Source organism: Pipra filicauda, unplaced genomic scaffold (assembly GCF_003945595.2).
Source record: "Pipra filicauda isolate LSUMZ 115617 unplaced genomic scaffold, ASM394559v2 scaffold638_size211741_pilon, whole genome shotgun sequence".
Classification (NCBI taxonomy): Eukaryota; Metazoa; Chordata; class Aves; order Passeriformes; family Pipridae; genus Pipra; species Pipra filicauda.
Genome location: NW_024104796.1, coordinates 26688 through 45271, shown reverse-complemented (window position 1 = coordinate 45271; position 18584 = coordinate 26688). Strand labels below are relative to the sequence as shown.

Sequence of the window (18584 nt, the reverse complement as noted above, 5' to 3'; positions counted from 1 at the left end):
CCAGATCAAATGAGTATTTACTGAATACTGTCCACAACACACTAAGTAAAGTAATAGGTGTTAGCTCCCAGGATCATCTTTCAAAAATAACCTCTTTGGTACTTAATACATTTGTAAAAGCACAAAGATTGGCCACATCATGCTATTAGGTTCATCCTTCTTTCACTCTTATTGATACAGTGATGTTATATGTTTCCCAAAATGCTCCCTCCATACAAACCAGCTCTGACACCCTTTATCAACAAATACATCAGGGCTGTTCCCATCTTCTCCCCTCCAAGAAGTGGAAGAGTATTTTTCCTCTGTGAAAGTCTCAGACCCAAACAGCTGAAGAATTACCTTGCAGCTGTACTCACACCTCACCTTTCAACCTGATAACAGAGCTAATGAATTATCAAAGCACAATTTCTTTATGAAATTAATTAAAAGAATCACAAGCCTGTAAAGAATAGTGTGAGAAGAAATAAATGCTATGGCATACAGGTACTTATAATCTACTCTTCAATATCAGCAGTGGCTTCAAAACAAAAAGACAAAACACTGTTTCAGAGTGGGATATTAATTCTGCAGGTTTAATAAAGGAGAAATGAAATATAAATCCTTTTGATATGCAGATCTTCCAAGGGAAGACATGGTACAGTCGGCTTAATAGAAAAAAAACAAACCACAAAAGGAAAGTATGTGCAATCTCTTTTCTGAAAATGTCTCTGACAACCATCAGCAGCACTTCAGTCTCCCCCTATCAATCCTTCATTCAAGATTTGCTTGAGCAGCAATCACACTATATTTCTTCTTACATCAGAAAGAGCCTCACATCACAACAGCTCTCAATGAGTACCAAAAATTTAACTGAAATAATGTTATTTTTCAACTACCCTTGGCATTTTAGCCAAAGAACCACCAAAACAGAAAAGAGAGACAAAAAAGAAGCTTCTCAGAACCCCTCCACTGAGGGTGGACCAGGGCCACGATCCCCTGTGCCAGTGCCCACAGTGCTGTGGGGTACAGGGGCAGAAAGAAAACACACAAACAATGCAGTTTAAAGTAAATAATTTGGTACCAAAGTAGAAAAAAACCCTCACAAATGCTACAGTCAAAAGTTACCTATGCACAACTCAGACCAGCAGCGGGCACTCCAACAGACTGTCACCAGTCATAATTAATGCCTTTACTCGGCACTATGGCCTGGGACTCTGAGTGACTCTAATGCTTTTCTGGATAAGGAATCCTGAATGACAAGCATCAGGATTAAAAAGCATCACAGAAATCCTGGCTTCAGAGCAAAGAAACAATTCTAAAAGGACAGAAATGCTTCAGCGCCAATTATCACTGTCGTCCTCTTAAAGTAAAGAATGTATTTCCTGCAAAGTAAAGTATAATGAGCTGAGCAAGCAGCATGGATTTTGTCTACACTGCTGTGAAGCATGGCTTGGAATGTCAGGACACATCAGAGAGAGGTCACACCGTAAAACGTGACCTCACTCTAAGCTGGGGCTTCAAATTCCTGAGATATATGGCTCTGTCTGTCTTTTAATACCACATTTTCACATCCTGACAGCAGCAATGCACAGGCTGGGCTTTTACAGGGATAAAGAACCTCTCCCTGGTATTTCCCTCTACAACAGCAAAAAAAGAATAGGTCTTTCCAGATCACGTGCAGTTATTAACTCGAGCCTGCATCCACTCAAAACAGAGCAGAGGGGTTTCAGAGCACAGTCACACGCAACAGGAGCACTAGTTTTGCCTTGATCTTAGGAATACAATGTGGTTGGGCAGCAGAGCACACTGTGCCCCAAGGGCAGCCCTCTGACAGGGCAACACTGAACATGGTGTGCAAGAACAGGACAGCAGGACCATGCAACCCATTACAATGCAAGACCTGCCCTACTGGGTTTGGATGAGCTTCACTTCTAATATTTCCCTGTCTCTAGCAGTAGTCTCTAGCAGCTGATATAAAAAAAACTAAAACCAGTGATGTAGAAATAGGTCAGGTCCATGTCAATATTTCTTCCTGATACTCTTGCAGACTCAGATAATGTGTGGGCCAGGAACTTCTTAATTTCATTATATTTTATAAACCATCCTGGGTTTCTCTTCAGTGATTTTGTCCCATCTGCCCTTGAAAGAATTTATCTTTTAGTATCCAAAAGCTTCTAGAGCACCAGTCCCCTCATGGGCAGTGATCTGAAATTGATAGAAGGGCATATGTAAGGTGTAGGCTGTGGGGGAAGGAAAAACCATACCAGCTGTCCCTCACATGTTAACAAATTGCTGAAAGCCCTAGAACATCAGAAGTAAAGGAGAAGAAAGGTATGCTGTAGTCATATTGACTCAGGTCCATTATGTCACAATACAGTGAGAAAACAGGGGGACAGATATGGGGAAAAGTGCAGCACATCACTCACTTCTACTGGATGGCAGCTGCATCCCAGCTGCAAAAACATGCAACAGCTTCAAGTGCCTGAACAACCACTAATTCCCACAATGATAATTTTGTTTCTGTTAACATCTACCATACACACATCCATAAGGAATGAAAACATTTCATTAAAGCTGATGTAGATTTTCAATGAGTGTCTGATTCTACTCAGGACGTGAATTCAACAAATGTAAAGGTTCTAACAACCAAGATATAAAGATACAAGATGTATCCCTGTGACTTGAGCCTTTGTCCTCGAGCAGTGCCCAATACAACATAAAACATTCTGTCAACTACACTGATGAAGAACTGCCTCTACCTTTTTCCAATTACATTTTCAAACGCATCTGCAGTTTTCACCTTTGTCCCTCTGGCACATCTTTTGCCTATTTCTACAAGGCACCATGCACAGATACACACTCAGTTGCTCACCATTAGACTGACAATGTGTACCTCAACCTAAAGCTGACCCTTCCCATTCCAGTAGACACCCCCCCCCCCCCCCCGTTTAGGCTGAAGGCTTGAGCAGCACTGCTGAAATGATACAAACAAGTACGGCAGTACCTTTCCTTTGCTAACATATTTAGGTAATGAAGTGGATGAGATCATTCCAAGAGCAATGGTATCACAGTTCTATCCCTTCCAAAACCTGTCCACAATATTTCTCTCCTTTGCTAGATGCAATAACACTGAGTGTTAGCACAACCAAAGGTCTTCCAAGTAACTACCACAGGCTGTTGTGAAGGATCAGCGTTAAGGTAAAATGGATATTACAGCCTTAAGGCCACATCTTAGTTTTTATTTTGAGAAACTGGACAGACTATAAATTTAGTACTTTAGAAGAGTTGGAACCTTAGTACTGCAATAAGCTGCTGCTTCTGGCAACAAAGCAGAAGAGGCGAGAGTGGACCCTTAGGAAGAGTTAGAGAGGGACTGTTTTGCATCCTTTACTTTACAAGTTATAAAGACACCAAGCAGAATGGAATCTGCTGGAAACAGCTGCTGAACACACCTGCTGTCTGTCTCTTCCAGCCAGTCTGCAAGCTACAGCTGTATGACTTCAGCGTCAGCCATGCCAGTGTAGTGGAACACAAGGGATTGTAGAAAAGTTTTGAAGTGACAGACACAGGCTACAGCTGTGCTACTCATACACGCAGGAAGGGTAGCCAATTCCAGGATTCAGAGGGGAAGGCTCACTGCCTTCAGTGAGTTCATGGCTTTCCCGCTGAGCTTTTATCTGTGTGGACCAGCCTGCTACTTTGATGACCTGGTTCTTCTCTCTAATGATGAGCAGCAGGATGACCTTAAGTAAGGCGACTCCAGCTCTGTGCTTCAGCACCTCCCCTTCCCCACATTTCATCTGTGTCACTCAGATAACATGTCTATTCTCCTTTATACAATGCTTCAAGATCCAAGGATGAAAGTACTGCCTGATAGTTAAGCAGAAAATCACTGAGAACCTCAAAAGTAAATACTTCCTGAAGAAACAATCCTATGAACCAGTGTCTGTTGGCATATAACAGATAAATTGCATGTACTCCCTGCAATGAGTGTATGTAATTCCAAAACTTTAGAGTTATTAAATAAATCATCTTCACACTGCTAACTCCTAAATCTTTTAAAGTATTATTTTATATTACTGCATTGTGAGGCTAAAATTGGAAAAAGCCTATGGAACCATTTAATCTCCTCAGCAGCTCTGCACAAGGGCGTATCTTACCAAGCAGGTTTCTATCTACAGTAAGCCTGCTGGTTTTTTTAATCTACTTTTAAGTTTCCGAGGAAGAAAAGCTTAAGAAGCCTGTTCTACACTCTAACATTATTCATTTTGCACTCTCCTTGATGTCGTGGCTGATTAGCATCTCCTAGCGTCAGACTTTTTAAAGCTCTACTCTTCTTCTCCCACTCCTTCAGGACTATTTACCCAAAAATCTGAGAAACAGAGTTTTTTATCGTTACCTTTAGTTAAACAATAACCATATGGGATTTTACTATTTTCCTTTCAATATGGATATAAACTCTTCAAAGACTTTCCTATTTCTTTGTCAATTTCATAATGCATTATCAAACCTTTTCTAGTAGGCAGGTGAACAACCTTGACATTATAGACAAGATTGCCCAAAGCTGCCTGTTTCAAAAAATCAAAGACTAGGGAAAAAACTTCTGACTTTTAAACAAAAATGTAACATTGCAGACTCTTGGGAGCTGTGTACAACTATTGTGAGTTGCTACCTCAACTGCTTAACAAATCAGAGTGTTTTGGAGGTAGGTGTGAACCACAGTGGAGCTGATGCTGTTCAGTGGGTTTATGGAAGAGGGTTTTGATCTGCTTTCACTTTTAAGCACTGCAAAGTCAATGGAAGGAGTGAAATATACAAAGAAGTTCACAAGAGGAAACACACACAGTATTCTAAGAACTCAAAAAGCAGAAGTATCCAGACAATAAATTTAGTAAGAGTCTTCTGCTGCTGGAAACAGATCTTTTCAGTGAGAGGTCAGAAAGAGCAACTCCACAACTCCAACCTACAGGCCTCAACTCCTGCCCTTCCCACAAAAAAGTCAGCACTTCTCTATTAAGAGTAAAAATGCTCAGTCCAAGAATCTGGCATTAAACCAAGAATGTATAAATGAACAATGGTATTTAAGAAAAAACTAAAATATCTATAGAAAGGAAAGGAGGAACATGTTCCCAGGCTAGAGTAGCCTTCCTTGCTTTTCTGGACAGGAAAGAAAGGCAATTGCTTAAATCATCTACTTCAGAGGGTTGCAATAAAAGCATTTACTAGCCTTTATTTGCAATGCAGTTAAACAAGCTTAGACAAAGCTATTTCCCACATAGGTTCTCCTAAGGATAAAGCATCAGGCACATCTATTTCTGGCTTCCCTGGACCAATGACTAACATTTAAAGACAAATAGACAACTTGTAACAGTCATGTCTACAAACCCTTCTCTTTTTTAATCTGCTGTTAGCCTTCCTTGGAATAGCAGAGGCTCCTGGGGAAATGATCACTGCTGGAACTCGTGACCTGGCTTGAACAACACCTTCTCTTTGCATTATCAGCCGACTCACTGTAGCACACAAGGACCTACCACCCAGTGGCTAACAGGGAGCTTCTGGGAGAGAGATGACCATTCCAAATAACTCTTCAAACACTGCCTGCAACCCTTGTTGCCTTCTGATGGTGCACAAGAGATGCTGTGCTCCAAATGTAAAGTTGCTTGTGTAAACTCAACGTAAATACCAGCTCCTTAGGAGGCAGTATCTTGAAAAATAAGTATCTTTTCTAAAATACAGCACAGACCATATATTTGCAAGTGTGTCAGTAGATGACCCACATGTGCAACGTCTATGCATGAATTTGAATTTCCGCCTGTGGAAGAAAAGCCAGAATGCAAACAAGGTCGAAAGCATCACAGTGCCCTCACTTCACCTGTACCTCTGGGAAACTGAAAAACCAGGTCTGTCCCACAGTGTCCTGGCACTGCACAGCAGATACTGAGATAGCTTTCATGGATACTAACATGAAATATTTGGAAAATATGAACACAGCAAAGAAATATTCCCAGTAGGCCTCTCAGCAGCACATGACAAAACTATACATTCCTGGAATGAATAGTGAGTGGCTGGAGTCACCAGTTAATTTCCTGAGGACTCCCCCTTTGCTATCAAAAGGCAAAAATCTGTACAGGAGGAAATTTGTTACTGACTTTTCTTCATAGTATGTTCAAACACTTGAATTTACCTCTGTCACTTCTGCTTTTTTCTCTCCTGGCTTGGAAGAATCTCCACTTGCCTTCTTGTCACCATGCTGTAAATAGAGAAAATAGATGTGTAGTTAGTAAGGCCTTAAATTATACCCTCTATATAGCAAAGCTGCCAAACATCTTATTGCAAGTATGATTCCTTTCATATACGACAGTATGACAGAAGGAAACATGAAGGTTTTCTTCTCACTAATAGATTGTATTTCTAAATGACCTGTTGGGTAACTTCATGTGGAATCAGCCAGAAGCTCAGGACTTCCACGACAGTATGTGTAACATGATCGCTCTTGTGAAAAGCTCTGGAAGATATTCAACTTATCACTCATTCTTCACCAGCACAGCACTCTCCAACAGCTTTGGAAATGCTGTCAGTCCCACAGGCTTCAGCAGAAACTGGAACAGCTCCCAGGGAGACCAACGGGATGTGTGCAATCCTCTCCAATACCTGAACTTCCCTCAGACACGCTAAAATGCTCATTATGCCCAGCCCTCCTTACCTGAAAGAAAGCTGTTACCATGATTTCCATAATTCTGGTGCTGATATAGAAAAAAATAAATGCTGTAACAGTTCAGGCACGGGTACACATTAGGAAATAAGAGTTCATCCAGGATTCCCAAACCTCCTCAATCTTTCATCTACTCCAAGACTCTAAAACTCTTCCTTTCACCTCACCTGATGTGCAACCCCATTTGCTTCCCACATGCAGCAATGTACACAGTTTGTTCATCACACGTTGCAACTCTCTGCATTTCTGAAAAGTGGTGAATATGGTCCCTCAAAAAAACCTTTTTCAAAAATAATAGAATAAAAGTAAAAAGCAAGAAATTAATATAAAAGGCAACATAATGTAGCTACTATTTAGTATCTCAGATACTGTAACTTCCCACAGCCAGTGAGACATCTGGGAGCAAGGATTCCCGTCAGGTCTGTTTTGTTAAGTAAAGACAGGAGATGATTCAAGACTCATTTATTCCCTTCTGTTTTGAGGACTGAGCAGCAGGGGGTAAAGTTTGCTAATCCACTAAGTAATGAGTTCCTACAGATTTTTCTTTACATGGCTATAGGGAGAAAGTAATGATCCATGTATCACTGCACTATGTTCAACAGAAATCTGTTCTAGCACATCTGCAGACAGGCTGGGAAAATACTATAGCTGAATGAAAAAATAAAACTAGAAATAGAAGCGTAGCATGTCTCTAATTGTTTCCATTATACTGGAACACAACAAAAATTTCAATAATTGTTTTGAACAACCTCTAATAATTCCAGTTTTTAAAATGAGTTTGGGCATTATTAAGGTACTTGACAAGTTTTAAAATTGAGAATGCTGTTCTCATATTTGAATTGTGCCTCTTCAGAGGAAAAACAAGCCCCGTAGGTAGTCTTTTCACGTAAGAGATGAATTAATTCACTGCCCTGTAACAGCACTTTCAGTATAGACACAATTAACCCATTTATCTGTGCTTTTTACTGCTACAGTAAAAGCATATCACATACATACCAGTAAAAGCAACATCAGTGAGTGCTGTTGCTGATAGAACAGTAATTCCAGAGACAGCACTGCTTTAAGGCTCAGGAGCTGCAGCTCCTGGCCAGCAAAACTCTGTCGATGGGGCTCTCTTCTTGTATGGATATCCTCAGCATCACAACTCTCTAGAAGCCAAATGCTACTCTGAATCCAGCTAATTCAGCTATTGAAACAAGCATGTCTTTCCACACGCCACATGTATTTCCTTGCTTTCATTCACTTTCTTCTTCAAATTCAGACATGGTTTTAAAAGCATCAACACCAAGCAAAGTGCAAGTTTTTTAGTTTTTTAGTTTTAAATTTTAGTAAACCAAGTCAGAGAATGTAGGAACTAAATACTTAATTCCTACTGAGTGTGCCAGACTTTCACCAGGGGTAAATCTGGTCTTACCCTTCTTCCCTAAGTCCATCTCCTCATCTTCATACCAAAGAAACCCGCAGCAGACAGGAGCATGGCATCCAAAAGGGCACCCAGTCCCAGGACTATGAAGAGGAAAATATGGAAGGGGGCTAGCAGAATGTCAACTCTATGTCCTTGAGGGACCCCGGGGCAGCTTTAATGTCCAGGGAGGACACGGAATGGACCAGGACAAGGACCACTACTTTGCCACCCCTAATCTCAAGTCAGAGAGAGATTAAAAGCATCCATCTTCCCTCCAGAATGCTGTGTCAGACTATACCTATAATAAAGAGACTTTGACTTAGAGGCCCAATACTGCTTATTCGAACAGAGAGAACAAAGCATATACAGTCTGACCAAAGTACTGGTAAGTTGGAGTCATGCGCTGTGTACACACCAACCGCTAATACCCGCTGGCCTCAGATAACAAAACAGCTTGTGAAAGTACTGCCTTGCAGGAAAGTCTGCCATCCTGAGGAGGAAACCTTGGAAAGCACAGCTTCCTAATACACCTTCTGAGGAGACCATGCTGGTTCCCTGAACAGTTGATGTGTAAGATATGAGGAGGGACCCTGTTTCAAAAATGCCCTTCAACAGTTCCTTCCTTATCTGTTATTTTCAAGCTTTGAATCCTTCAGTAAAAAAATAAATATATAAATAAAATAAAGACAGTAAATCAATCTGCATGGCAAGAGGCTAAGCTCAGGTTTCCTTGGACAGTGTGCATGCAAAGCTCCTTCGTATTCACAAGCTGATGACACGAGCTGTCTTCTTCTTTTGGCACTCTTTCCTTTTCTTGTTCATCTGTCCTTGCAACGCCAAAGATACACATCCATAACCAAGCCAGTGGGTCAGAGCATCTCCCGCTCTCTCACACGGGCAGTGGGCGTACAGCTAAAGTTACATGTCTAGTTTTACTCAAGAGCTAAAAACAATTCCTTGTATCTTTTAAGTTGGCCCAAAATATTTTCCAGCATTCCTAACTAAAAAAAAACAAACCCACAAACCCACCTATAATCACATGCTCACTAAAATATAGGTGTATCATGAAGAAGAAAGTTTATCCTGAGACCTTCATCCTGTTCTAAAGTGCACAGAAAATGTCACCACCTATTATTTTGAGACACGCTTTTAACTTCTGACTCAAAGAGCATTTATAAACTAGAAGGTAACTGGCCTGGGTGAAAAGTACAGAGCAGATTACTAACAACTGACTAGACACCTCTGCGTGCAAAAAAAATCCAACCTCTTACTAAAGGCTTTCCTTCAAGAAATTCATCCTACACCTCAGGAGCCCCGTCAGCATTAACGAACCTTCAGTTCAACGCCATTGCGCAGCATCTCAGAGGATGCACACTAACTGGGTGAGAAGTGAAGCCTCCCTGCAAGACTCTCAGCTGAAGTCAACCAATTCTGCACTACAGATATTAAAGGAGATGGGAATCTGACCTGCCTTTTCATCTGAAATGGGGAAGAGGATAAAGATCTTTGATGCTGGTCAGAAAACTGACAGATATAAAGAGCTGCCAGGGAAGCTACAATCAAGCCATGTAAGAAATGGAAAGGTGAAACCTGGATTCTTCTTACAACCCATTCTGCTTTAAATATACCAGTCAGTAAAAACCTTGCTAGAGGAACATGGGAATCTCCTTTGTGTCTGGAGACAAGAGAGAACTCCAGTCCCATGTGTTCCCACAGGTGCTCTTCTGGTGCCAAAAACCATAATGATGGGTTTCCAAAGAGCAGACGTAGAAGTTTCCTTCTGACTACAGGTGTCATATCTTAGCATCTTTTCTTACCCTGGATGCAGTGATCCAGAACTATCAAGGCCTTTAACACCCATTTCATCGCTCAATGCAGCAATTTCCAAACCTTCCTCCTTGTGACTTTGTGTCACCTCTACCACAGTATCACTGATTTGACTTGACAATGAATGATACCTGAAAAGTGCTAAACATTGATCCGAACTACATGGAGCAACTTAAAAGTACAGTTATAAACTTAGCAGGTTTCATCTACCTGATTATATATTTAGGAAATACATTTAAGTGATATTTTCTTTTGCACAATGTATACTTTCTGTAAAACTTTAACACAAACTTTTCTTCCCCACTAGTCCATACAGAGACTGTTTCCTCCTATGACTAATAAACCATAAAGGTTTTTTAAAGGCTTTTTAACGCAATCACAGGCTCGTCACAGCAACGAGTAGGGACCCAAGTCCATCCAACACCGCCTGGAGCCATCAAAGAAATGTGGTTTACTCAGGGAGGATCTGGCAAGCGCCGGCTCTTCCCGGCAGCGCCGCCATCCACCTGGCAAGGAAGAGCATGCCTCTGTAGAAAGAAGGCACAGTGAGGAGTTTTTTCCGAAGAGCAGGCACAGCCGCACATAAATCGTGGTGCACTTTCGTCACTTCTCGATTTCGCGTTGTGACGAAAAACTTCCAAGAGCACCAAAACACCTGGTTTTCAAGTGTGCGCTCCCATCTGACCTGAAGCACCGCTACAGGAACCTTTAAAAAAGACACTGGCTCGCCTCCAGCCACCACAACCCCCTTTCCCTGCGCCTTCTCCAGCCTGAATGCTGGGGAGCGGAGGGAGCATCCCGGCCGCCGGAGCCCTCCGCATCCTGCGCCCGCCAACGGGGCCCTCCCTGGGGTGCTCCGGTCTCTTCCCCGCCCCCCCCCCCCGCACTCACCATGGCGTACCACCACCGGGCGAAAGCCATGGCGCTGCCGCTTCTGCTCCTCGCCACCCTACCCTGCCCGCACTGCCCGGCACGGCCCGGGACGCGCCCCAGGGCGGCGCCCGGCGCGGAGCCGCTCCCACCGCCAGGGCCGCGGGGCGCCCGGGGCAGCGGCATCTCCGCCCTCCTCGCACGCACGTCCCCGCATCCCTCACATCCCTCTCGGTCCCGACTCACCTCCCCGGGCAGTGGCTGCTGCCCCGTCCCGCGCTCCGACATTGCTGGCGGGGCTTCTGCCGCCGATCCCGGGGAAGAGAAGCAGGGGCGGCGGGTAGCTCCCGGCTCCACGGGCGGCTGGAAAGGCGCTCGGTCCCTCCCCTTCCTGCGGGCGCCGAGCCGGGACGGGGGAACCGGGGAGGAGGGGCACGGGGCCGGGATGCGGCGGGAAATGTCGAGTGCCTGGCAGGACGACGCTCAGCTGAAAAAAGTGTGGCTTTCCTTAAAATGAGGAGGGACAAAAAGCGCATAGACATTTTCCTTCTCGTGAAAGTTATTCCCCTTGGGAAAGTGTTTGGGTGTGGACAGCCGACCCTAGGCTGGCTCCAGACTCCAGAGCAGATTCCACCGTGAGTCCTACCCGTCACGACTTTCTCCACCTGGATGAAACCAGGCAGTGGGTGCTTGAGACTGCTGCAACACCCAGCTCCTGCACCAGCCCTGATCCAGCCTTGGCATCCTGGCTATTCCATCAGCCTCCCCACCAGCCTTGGCATCCTGGCTCCTTTACCAGCCTCTGTCCAACCTTGGCATCCCGGCTCCTTCACCAGCCTCCCTCTCCAGTCTTCTCATCCCAGGCTATTCGACCAGCCTCCCTCCAGCCTTGGCATGCTGGCTCCTCCATCAGCCTTAAACCTTGGGCCTGAACTCATTCCTAACACACAAACACCCCTGGTTTTGAAGACAGTCTCATATCCTGTGGATTGGTGTGGTGTTTAGCACTCATTTAGAGGATTTGCTGTAGCTCAGGCTATGAAATGGAAAACACAAGAGCTTGTGTGCAGGAATGGGCACAGCTCACCAACTTTGTCTTGCCTAAGAAACAAAAGAAGAAGGTATCTGGAGTGTACTGTGCCAAGGGATCCCAGCTTCAGGCTAGATATCTGCTGGATGAGTTGTACTACTCCGAAGAGGTAAGAACAGCAGGAGTTCCTGAACACATGCACCTGTGAGGAGCCCCTGTCTGTCAGCAGGAGGAAAGAAAAGTGCCCCAGTCTTTAGGGAGTGCTCATCTCCCGCTCCCTAATTCCTTGGTGAAGAGGCATTAGGACTAAGCCACTTGAACCCAGTTAATGCCTATGCCCTTTCCTGTCAGAATGAAGGAGACAAGTGGGCGAGAGTGAACCCCTCAAGGCCTTGGGGAATGGCTTTAATCTGCATAGAGAGAGGATGGTTCAGACATGCCGTTTGCATAAAGACGCCCCTGCCCATCCTTTCTGATTAGCTTTGTGCAGATTTATGGCTGGTCTTTGTAGTGTTTCAACCTGTGACACCTATGAGTTTTCCATTCCGCTTGACAGGTCACCTGCCTAAAATTTCGAGTACCCAACCTTTACCTGAGCTCTGCATTGCATCTGGCCATGACAAAGCAGTTGCAGGGGACCATCTTACAAGGATGTGCATCAAGGCAAGGAGCTCCAGAGGAGGTGGAGGTGAGGGCCATGTTTAATGCATGGCTTTTACACCGGGCTCCTGTGTGTGCTCTTTTACCAGGGTCACTCTGGCAGGTCTAACAGACTGTGCTGCATTCCTCGGCTGCAGGCAGCAGACCCTCCCTCCCTGCTGGCACAGTGCTCAAGGGAGCCTTCAGCGAGCTTCACCTCTCTCACTGCTTTGTGCCTGATGACAAACAACTGGAAATGACGGTAATTGAAATAGTGGAGCTCTACAGTAGTGAGGTGGTAATAAATGAAACCCTCAGTGATGTCAGTCTGTATCATGCTGGGCATTCAGGGTTCTCCTGGCCCAGAAGCACATCATCAGATCTAAGATCTCCTAGTGGGTTAGGTTTATAGCTGCAGGAATGAGGAGAGCTGCCCAGACACTTGCCGCAGTTCCTGCAGACACTGCAGTGTTTTGGGAACTGACTGGGCTCCATCTGGCTTTGCAAGGAAATCTTGCTTTAGGATAAAGGAGTTGGCACTGTTGTTTCTATTAAAAGGCTCCTCTGGTTTGCCACTGCTTCAAGAAATCATTGTTTATGGGCAATTTCTGCATAAATTTACTCTTAATGAGTTGAGATTACTTTTATATGTAAAGGATGTAGGTAGCCCACATTTACCTGGGAATGGAAAAGCAAGTCCTTGTTCCTCTGACAGAAGTGATGCCAGCTGATGGGTGCCTGAGTCAGCCTTTGAAGTGCTGCAGGCCTAACCACCCAAACACTTTGCTCATTTGGGTAAAGATTTGGGTATTTGATTGAAGCACTTGCTAGTAATTATCCAACTATTAGTTTGTTCAATGAATGCTGACTGGAGAAAGAGCAGGACACACAGGTTCTTTACTCTGGTGATGTGTAATGTGAACAAGTATTCAAAAAAGAGCTTGTGTGCTTTTAATAGTCATTTATAGATAAGCATCATGGATAAGTTTCCATGTAATTCAAGGTATTAGGAGTCTAAAATTGGAATCCAGAATGACAGACCCATTTTCCTCACCATACCTCATCTCCAAAGGGCACCAGTTGACGTCAAATGCTTCTGAATAAAAAGGTGTTCAGAATTCTGGCAAGATCGGAGGGAATTTTTGCCAAGCATACATGTTTTATTAATATAACTTGCGTAATAGTATGACTGCAAGTTTATGAGTCATTCTCCAAATTTACAAAATAAAGTACAAAATCTCTTCTGTAACTGGATTTTTATCTAGAGTAGTTTAAAAGAGGTCTGAATTAAGTATGAAAACTTTCCTCCTCTTCTTGTAGTTAACAAAGAGACTCATCTCAAGTTTTTGTTCTGTTGTCTTCCTCCCAAAACCAAAATCATCAGGATTTACTTTCTTTTTAATTATTATTTGGTGCATTCAGTCCTACCCTGTTTTAACACACCCATTGTAACAAAGACAGATGTTTCATTTTCTTCTTCTGTTTTTGTTCACAAAGTGTTCAGTAAATGGAAATTGGAATTTTCAGTTACGGAAATCCTGTCTGTTGATAGGAATAGTTTGATAACATCCTTGCTCTAAAAAGCAGTAATTCCAATCCTTACTATTGAAAAGAAAGGTTTCTTTCCATATCTATGGATACGTATATTTTCATACATGTTAGAAACATGTTCTCTTTTAAGTGTGGTCTGAAGATTTCCTGCAGGACTCCATCCCACTGCTGAATGGGGATTCCCTTTTCACAGACAGAAGTCATAAGCTTTGACACCAACCAATGAAAATTAGAGTATTCCTTGAGAATTGATATTTTGGAATTCCCATGTATTTGGTCCTCCTTTCTCTCCCCGAGCACGTTCTGTGGGGAAGCCAAATGAAGCCATCAGTTTTGGCAGTCAGCAGAGATTTGAGGCAGCTAAGGTGAGACCACACTATCCCCAGAATAGTTCTCACTGTTGATTTGAAAACCGCTTAGGAATGTTGTGCTTCCCATCATTGACTTGCTTCATTTAGCAAACCACAGGCATTTCTTTGGACTGGATACAGACACAGATGAGGTTATGACTCCAAAGTGAGTCCAAAAGGAAGAGCAGCACAATGAGCTGGGCGTTACCCTAGTGAATGTCAAACATTGCAGCTATGCAGGAGTGGCTAACCTGCAGCTCATGTCTGTCTGCTGGTTTTATCTAAAAAGAACTTGCCCGAGATGAGGTGTATTCTCTCGAGTGTAAAACTAAATTATGAAATCACAGCAAAATGTATTAGCTAGGCCTCACTGATTTTTATTAACCTGATTTGCAGAGATTTATACATGTGAAAATTACAATAGCATTTGTCCTGCATTCTCGAACTGTAGGATTAGATTAGTCTGTAAATCCAAACTGCAGATTGGTGAGGTCTGTTTGATAGGTGAGACAAAAAAACTTTGTGTTTCTAGAAGTAAACTTTAAATTCTTTGTACACCAGAATTGCAAAATCAATAGAAATCCACGCTAATAAAATAAAACACATACCTTTTAAGTACAGTTTACATTTCAACATGCAGATCTTTGGAAAATGCTTTTATCTGTGTCAACCCTATATAATGCAAATCATAAAATGCATGCAAGGAATTAAAACTTGCGTGTACTTCTTGGGCATTTTCTCATTTAATATCTGTTTGCTACAGAAACAATGATCTGCCTTAGACTGATAGCATTCCCTCCAGTGCCACACTGCACTTATCCCTAATCATCCAGGTGCACAACGCTTCCCCAGGGCAGTTCTCTCCTTCAGGTGAAATTAATCCTTAGGTTCTTGATATTAATAGAGGCTCCACAGAGGAAGGGTTGGGAAAAAGAGATGTGGTTTTTTGAAATGCACCCAGGAAAACAAGCTAAAACCTGTTTGCTTAGGTTTGCAGAGATGCAGTAAATCATTTACAAGGGTGACTTTTGATCCCAGGGTAACAAAAGAAGAGGTTTTACATGACACCACATCTCTGCTTGAGTTTTGGTTTATATTTCTCCTTTTCTCCTACCCATGCAGAGATACACAAGCAATCAGGGCTGAAAAGGCCCCAGCCAGATTGAAAGTTAATAGCTAATAGAAAAACAAAAATAAATTCAACTGCTTAATATATAGTATGTATGTACCTTCATACGTACATGTCTGTATGTCTGTCTTGCAGCTATTTGGTACTAGTATATGATGTAGTGCACTATAGCACTAGCTAATATTCCCATGATTCACAGGGAAAATAAAAGGTAATTTAGACTGATGAATAATAACTGAAAACAGCACTGGAAGATATAATTAGTTTACACAGAAGATATAACAAAATGTTATGTTTAAGAAAGAATTTTGATAGAAATCTTGGAGATCCTTTATGGTGAGGAACATGAGAAAAAAATCTCTTCCACCTGCCTCCACTCAGCCTTTTTAAGGAGTATCTAGAGCCTGTAGTTGGATATCATCTGTAGCTATCGGTGAGAGAAGCACCACACAATGGCCATACCCCTTCATAGAAAAAAGATCGTCACTTTTTCAGCTGTTCCTTGTCGCCTTTCGGGACTGTGCTGCTGGGACAGTACTGGACACTACTGGTGTTTATAAAACACAAAATGCTCTTTTGCCAGCACTGCTAAATATTTCTTTTACTTCCTGCTAACGTTTGAAAATTCTTCCCCAATCCTACGTTGTAGGGAGAGGGATATTGGCCGTGGCAGTGGTGGAATCACCATCCCTCAAGGGATTTAAAAGACGTGTGGATGTGGCACACGGAGACATTGTTTAGTGGTGAGCTTGGCAGTGCTGGGTTAACAGTTGGATTCAATGATCTCAAGGGTCTTTTCCTACCTAAATTATTTTGTGATTCTACGATTCTTCCCATACTCTTTCAGCAGCTGCCTGTGAAACAAGACATCAGTAATTATTGACAGTACTTCCACAGTGTTTCCCTCTGCAGTTGTGACAGGTTACAAGAAAAACCTCTGGGAAACAAGAAATTCCTATTGAGACAGAAGGAAATTAGCTCTTCTCCACTATTTTTAGCTGGGTGCAGCCTCTGCCTCAGTAGGGTTTGAAGACCCCAAGCTTCCATTCACATTTTGGGAACAGGCTGTTGCCTGCGCTGCTGGTAAACTTCGTTGGGCTTAAACATGGGGCTATATCAGCAATTAAGTTATTATATAGCTTGTCCTCTTTGATATGCTGTGCATGAGAAACAACTGTGAGTTCCATCTAAGCATGAAGTCGTGTGTAATGGCCTAATTAGGTCTGCAAGATGTGTTTGCATGCAGATGCACACATTGGTGCAATCATATGCACATTTTAAGTATAAACACATTGTATTAATTACACTCTGGAGTTAAAAAGAAAAGGTTGCTAAACACTTAGCCAGTCACAGTTGCATGATAAGCCTGGAAACAGGGATAAGGACAGGCAATAGCATCCCTTTGGAGAGCTCAATAGCTGCAGATTGGGTGTGGGGGTTGATGGGTGTTGAGCATTTAGCAGCCTTGTCAGCATCTGGTCCATCCTGTGCTTAACCTGGATTGACTAGTGCCTTATCTGAAAGTGACACTAACATGTTAAAAGCTGCATTAATATTAACAAGCATTATAGCCATCTGCTGTTCTGCCATTGCTTCCCTGTTCAGATGTTTTTTCAGTTCAAGTTCATTTTCAGTTCTTTTCCATCATTGGCAACTGCATGCTCCCCACAGACTAAGTTTCACAGGTCTCTTCTTAGATTAATACCACATTTGGTGCCTTTAAGAAGCACAACTTCCAGTAAAAACAACAGAAGGGAAGCCAAAGTAAGGATGGGCTGGTAGAGAAATGTTTTACAGAAAACTGCAACGCTGCTTCGCAGTAAATTATTTCCTGTTTCAGAAATGTGCAAAAATAAGGAACTGGGATTGCTTGGAAGGGAAACATGGGTAACATAGAAAATATTTTACAGCTGTGTGTTGCTTTGAAGGCAGTAAATTTTTCATAGTTAAAAGAAAGCAAATTGAACTAACATCGAGCCAAACCAGAGATAAGTGAGCACCAGGACCACAGCACTCAGTGAAGCTTGACTTGATGTTTCGTTCTGAGCAAGTTAAAAAAAAAAACACCCTCACCTTTTACTAGTTCCACTGTGTGCTAAAAGAGATCACTCCCACCTTGGTCACTGATTGCAGCTATTTTGTGGCTGCAAAATAGTACAGTAATGTAAACCATTGATTCACTTGAGTGGCCAAACTCAAGGTGAGAGCCTCTGCGATGCATTGCTTTAGGACAAGCCTTCTTGCAGCAACTCCCCTTACTGCCCACACTCCTCTGAAAACAGACATGTGGCATTAATGGGGCCAAAGTGTGGATAACTTCCACTCAGCACACACCTCTTTCCCTTGGGAGTAGTTCTCTGCTCTCCTTTCTGTTTTAAGCTGTGTGTTGGTTTTGTGTTTACCCTGAGAATTGCAGTGGGGTAGCCCTGCATTGCAGCAAAACCTGTTTTCTGTGCATGTTCACCACGAAGCAACAGCACAGGAGTGCAGAGAACTTGATTTGTGGTGAAACCGCTTGGCAGGACAACCCAGCACAATTTAAATGCTGCTGATGTGCAAATCATTATAAGCTGTAACAGAGGGTTGTTTTTTTTTTTTCTTTTCCACATCACAAAACCCCAAATCTGTCACTTCTACTCAGAGGCACACACTGTTTCTCTGAGGCAGGCTGATGGAGCCAGGCAAGCCAAGGTGATGAGGCTCTGCTCCCTCTGCTGATGGTCTGCCCCAAATGTTGTGAAACCTGAAGTGTTTCACCATGGGACAGGAGAGCAGTAACAGGGAGGAAGTTCTATGAGGAAATGCATTTGTTTTGTGTGGAATGACTCGTGATGACACTAGCCAGGACCTTGCCCAGGCTTGTGCTGCCAAAACCAGCCTGGCCACCCTGTCTCATGCTGATGGTGGGCTCTGCCCTGGCACCAGCAGAGCACCCCTACCTTCTGTCCAAATCCCCAGGTGCCCAGGCTACCTCCAGATTTCCTGGATGACGAGCAGAGAAATCCCCTGTCAGGGGAACGGGGCTGAACCTCTGGAATCTGTGCTGGGAAGTGGAAGACACTCTTGCCCTATGCCTGCTGCTCCCCTCATAC

The 18584-nt window shown here is 43.3% G+C and overlaps 1 protein-coding gene across 1 annotated transcript in view; it reads right to left on the bottom strand.

Annotated features, from left to right (window-relative positions):
- Window positions 1–11156, bottom strand: part of CAST (calpastatin) — a 67937-nt gene extending 56781 nt beyond the window's left edge. Inside the window, exons 1-2 of the mRNA XM_027722889.2 lie at window positions 11040–11156; window positions 6164–6229 (exon numbers count right to left, since the gene is read on the bottom strand). Coding sequence (XP_027578690.2) covers window positions 6164–6229; window positions 11040–11081 — 108 coding nt within the window. The 5' untranslated portion in view covers window positions 11082–11156. The remainder of the gene's footprint in view (window positions 1–6163; window positions 6230–11039) is intronic.
- Between the last annotated feature and the right edge of the window lie 7428 nt (window positions 11157–18584).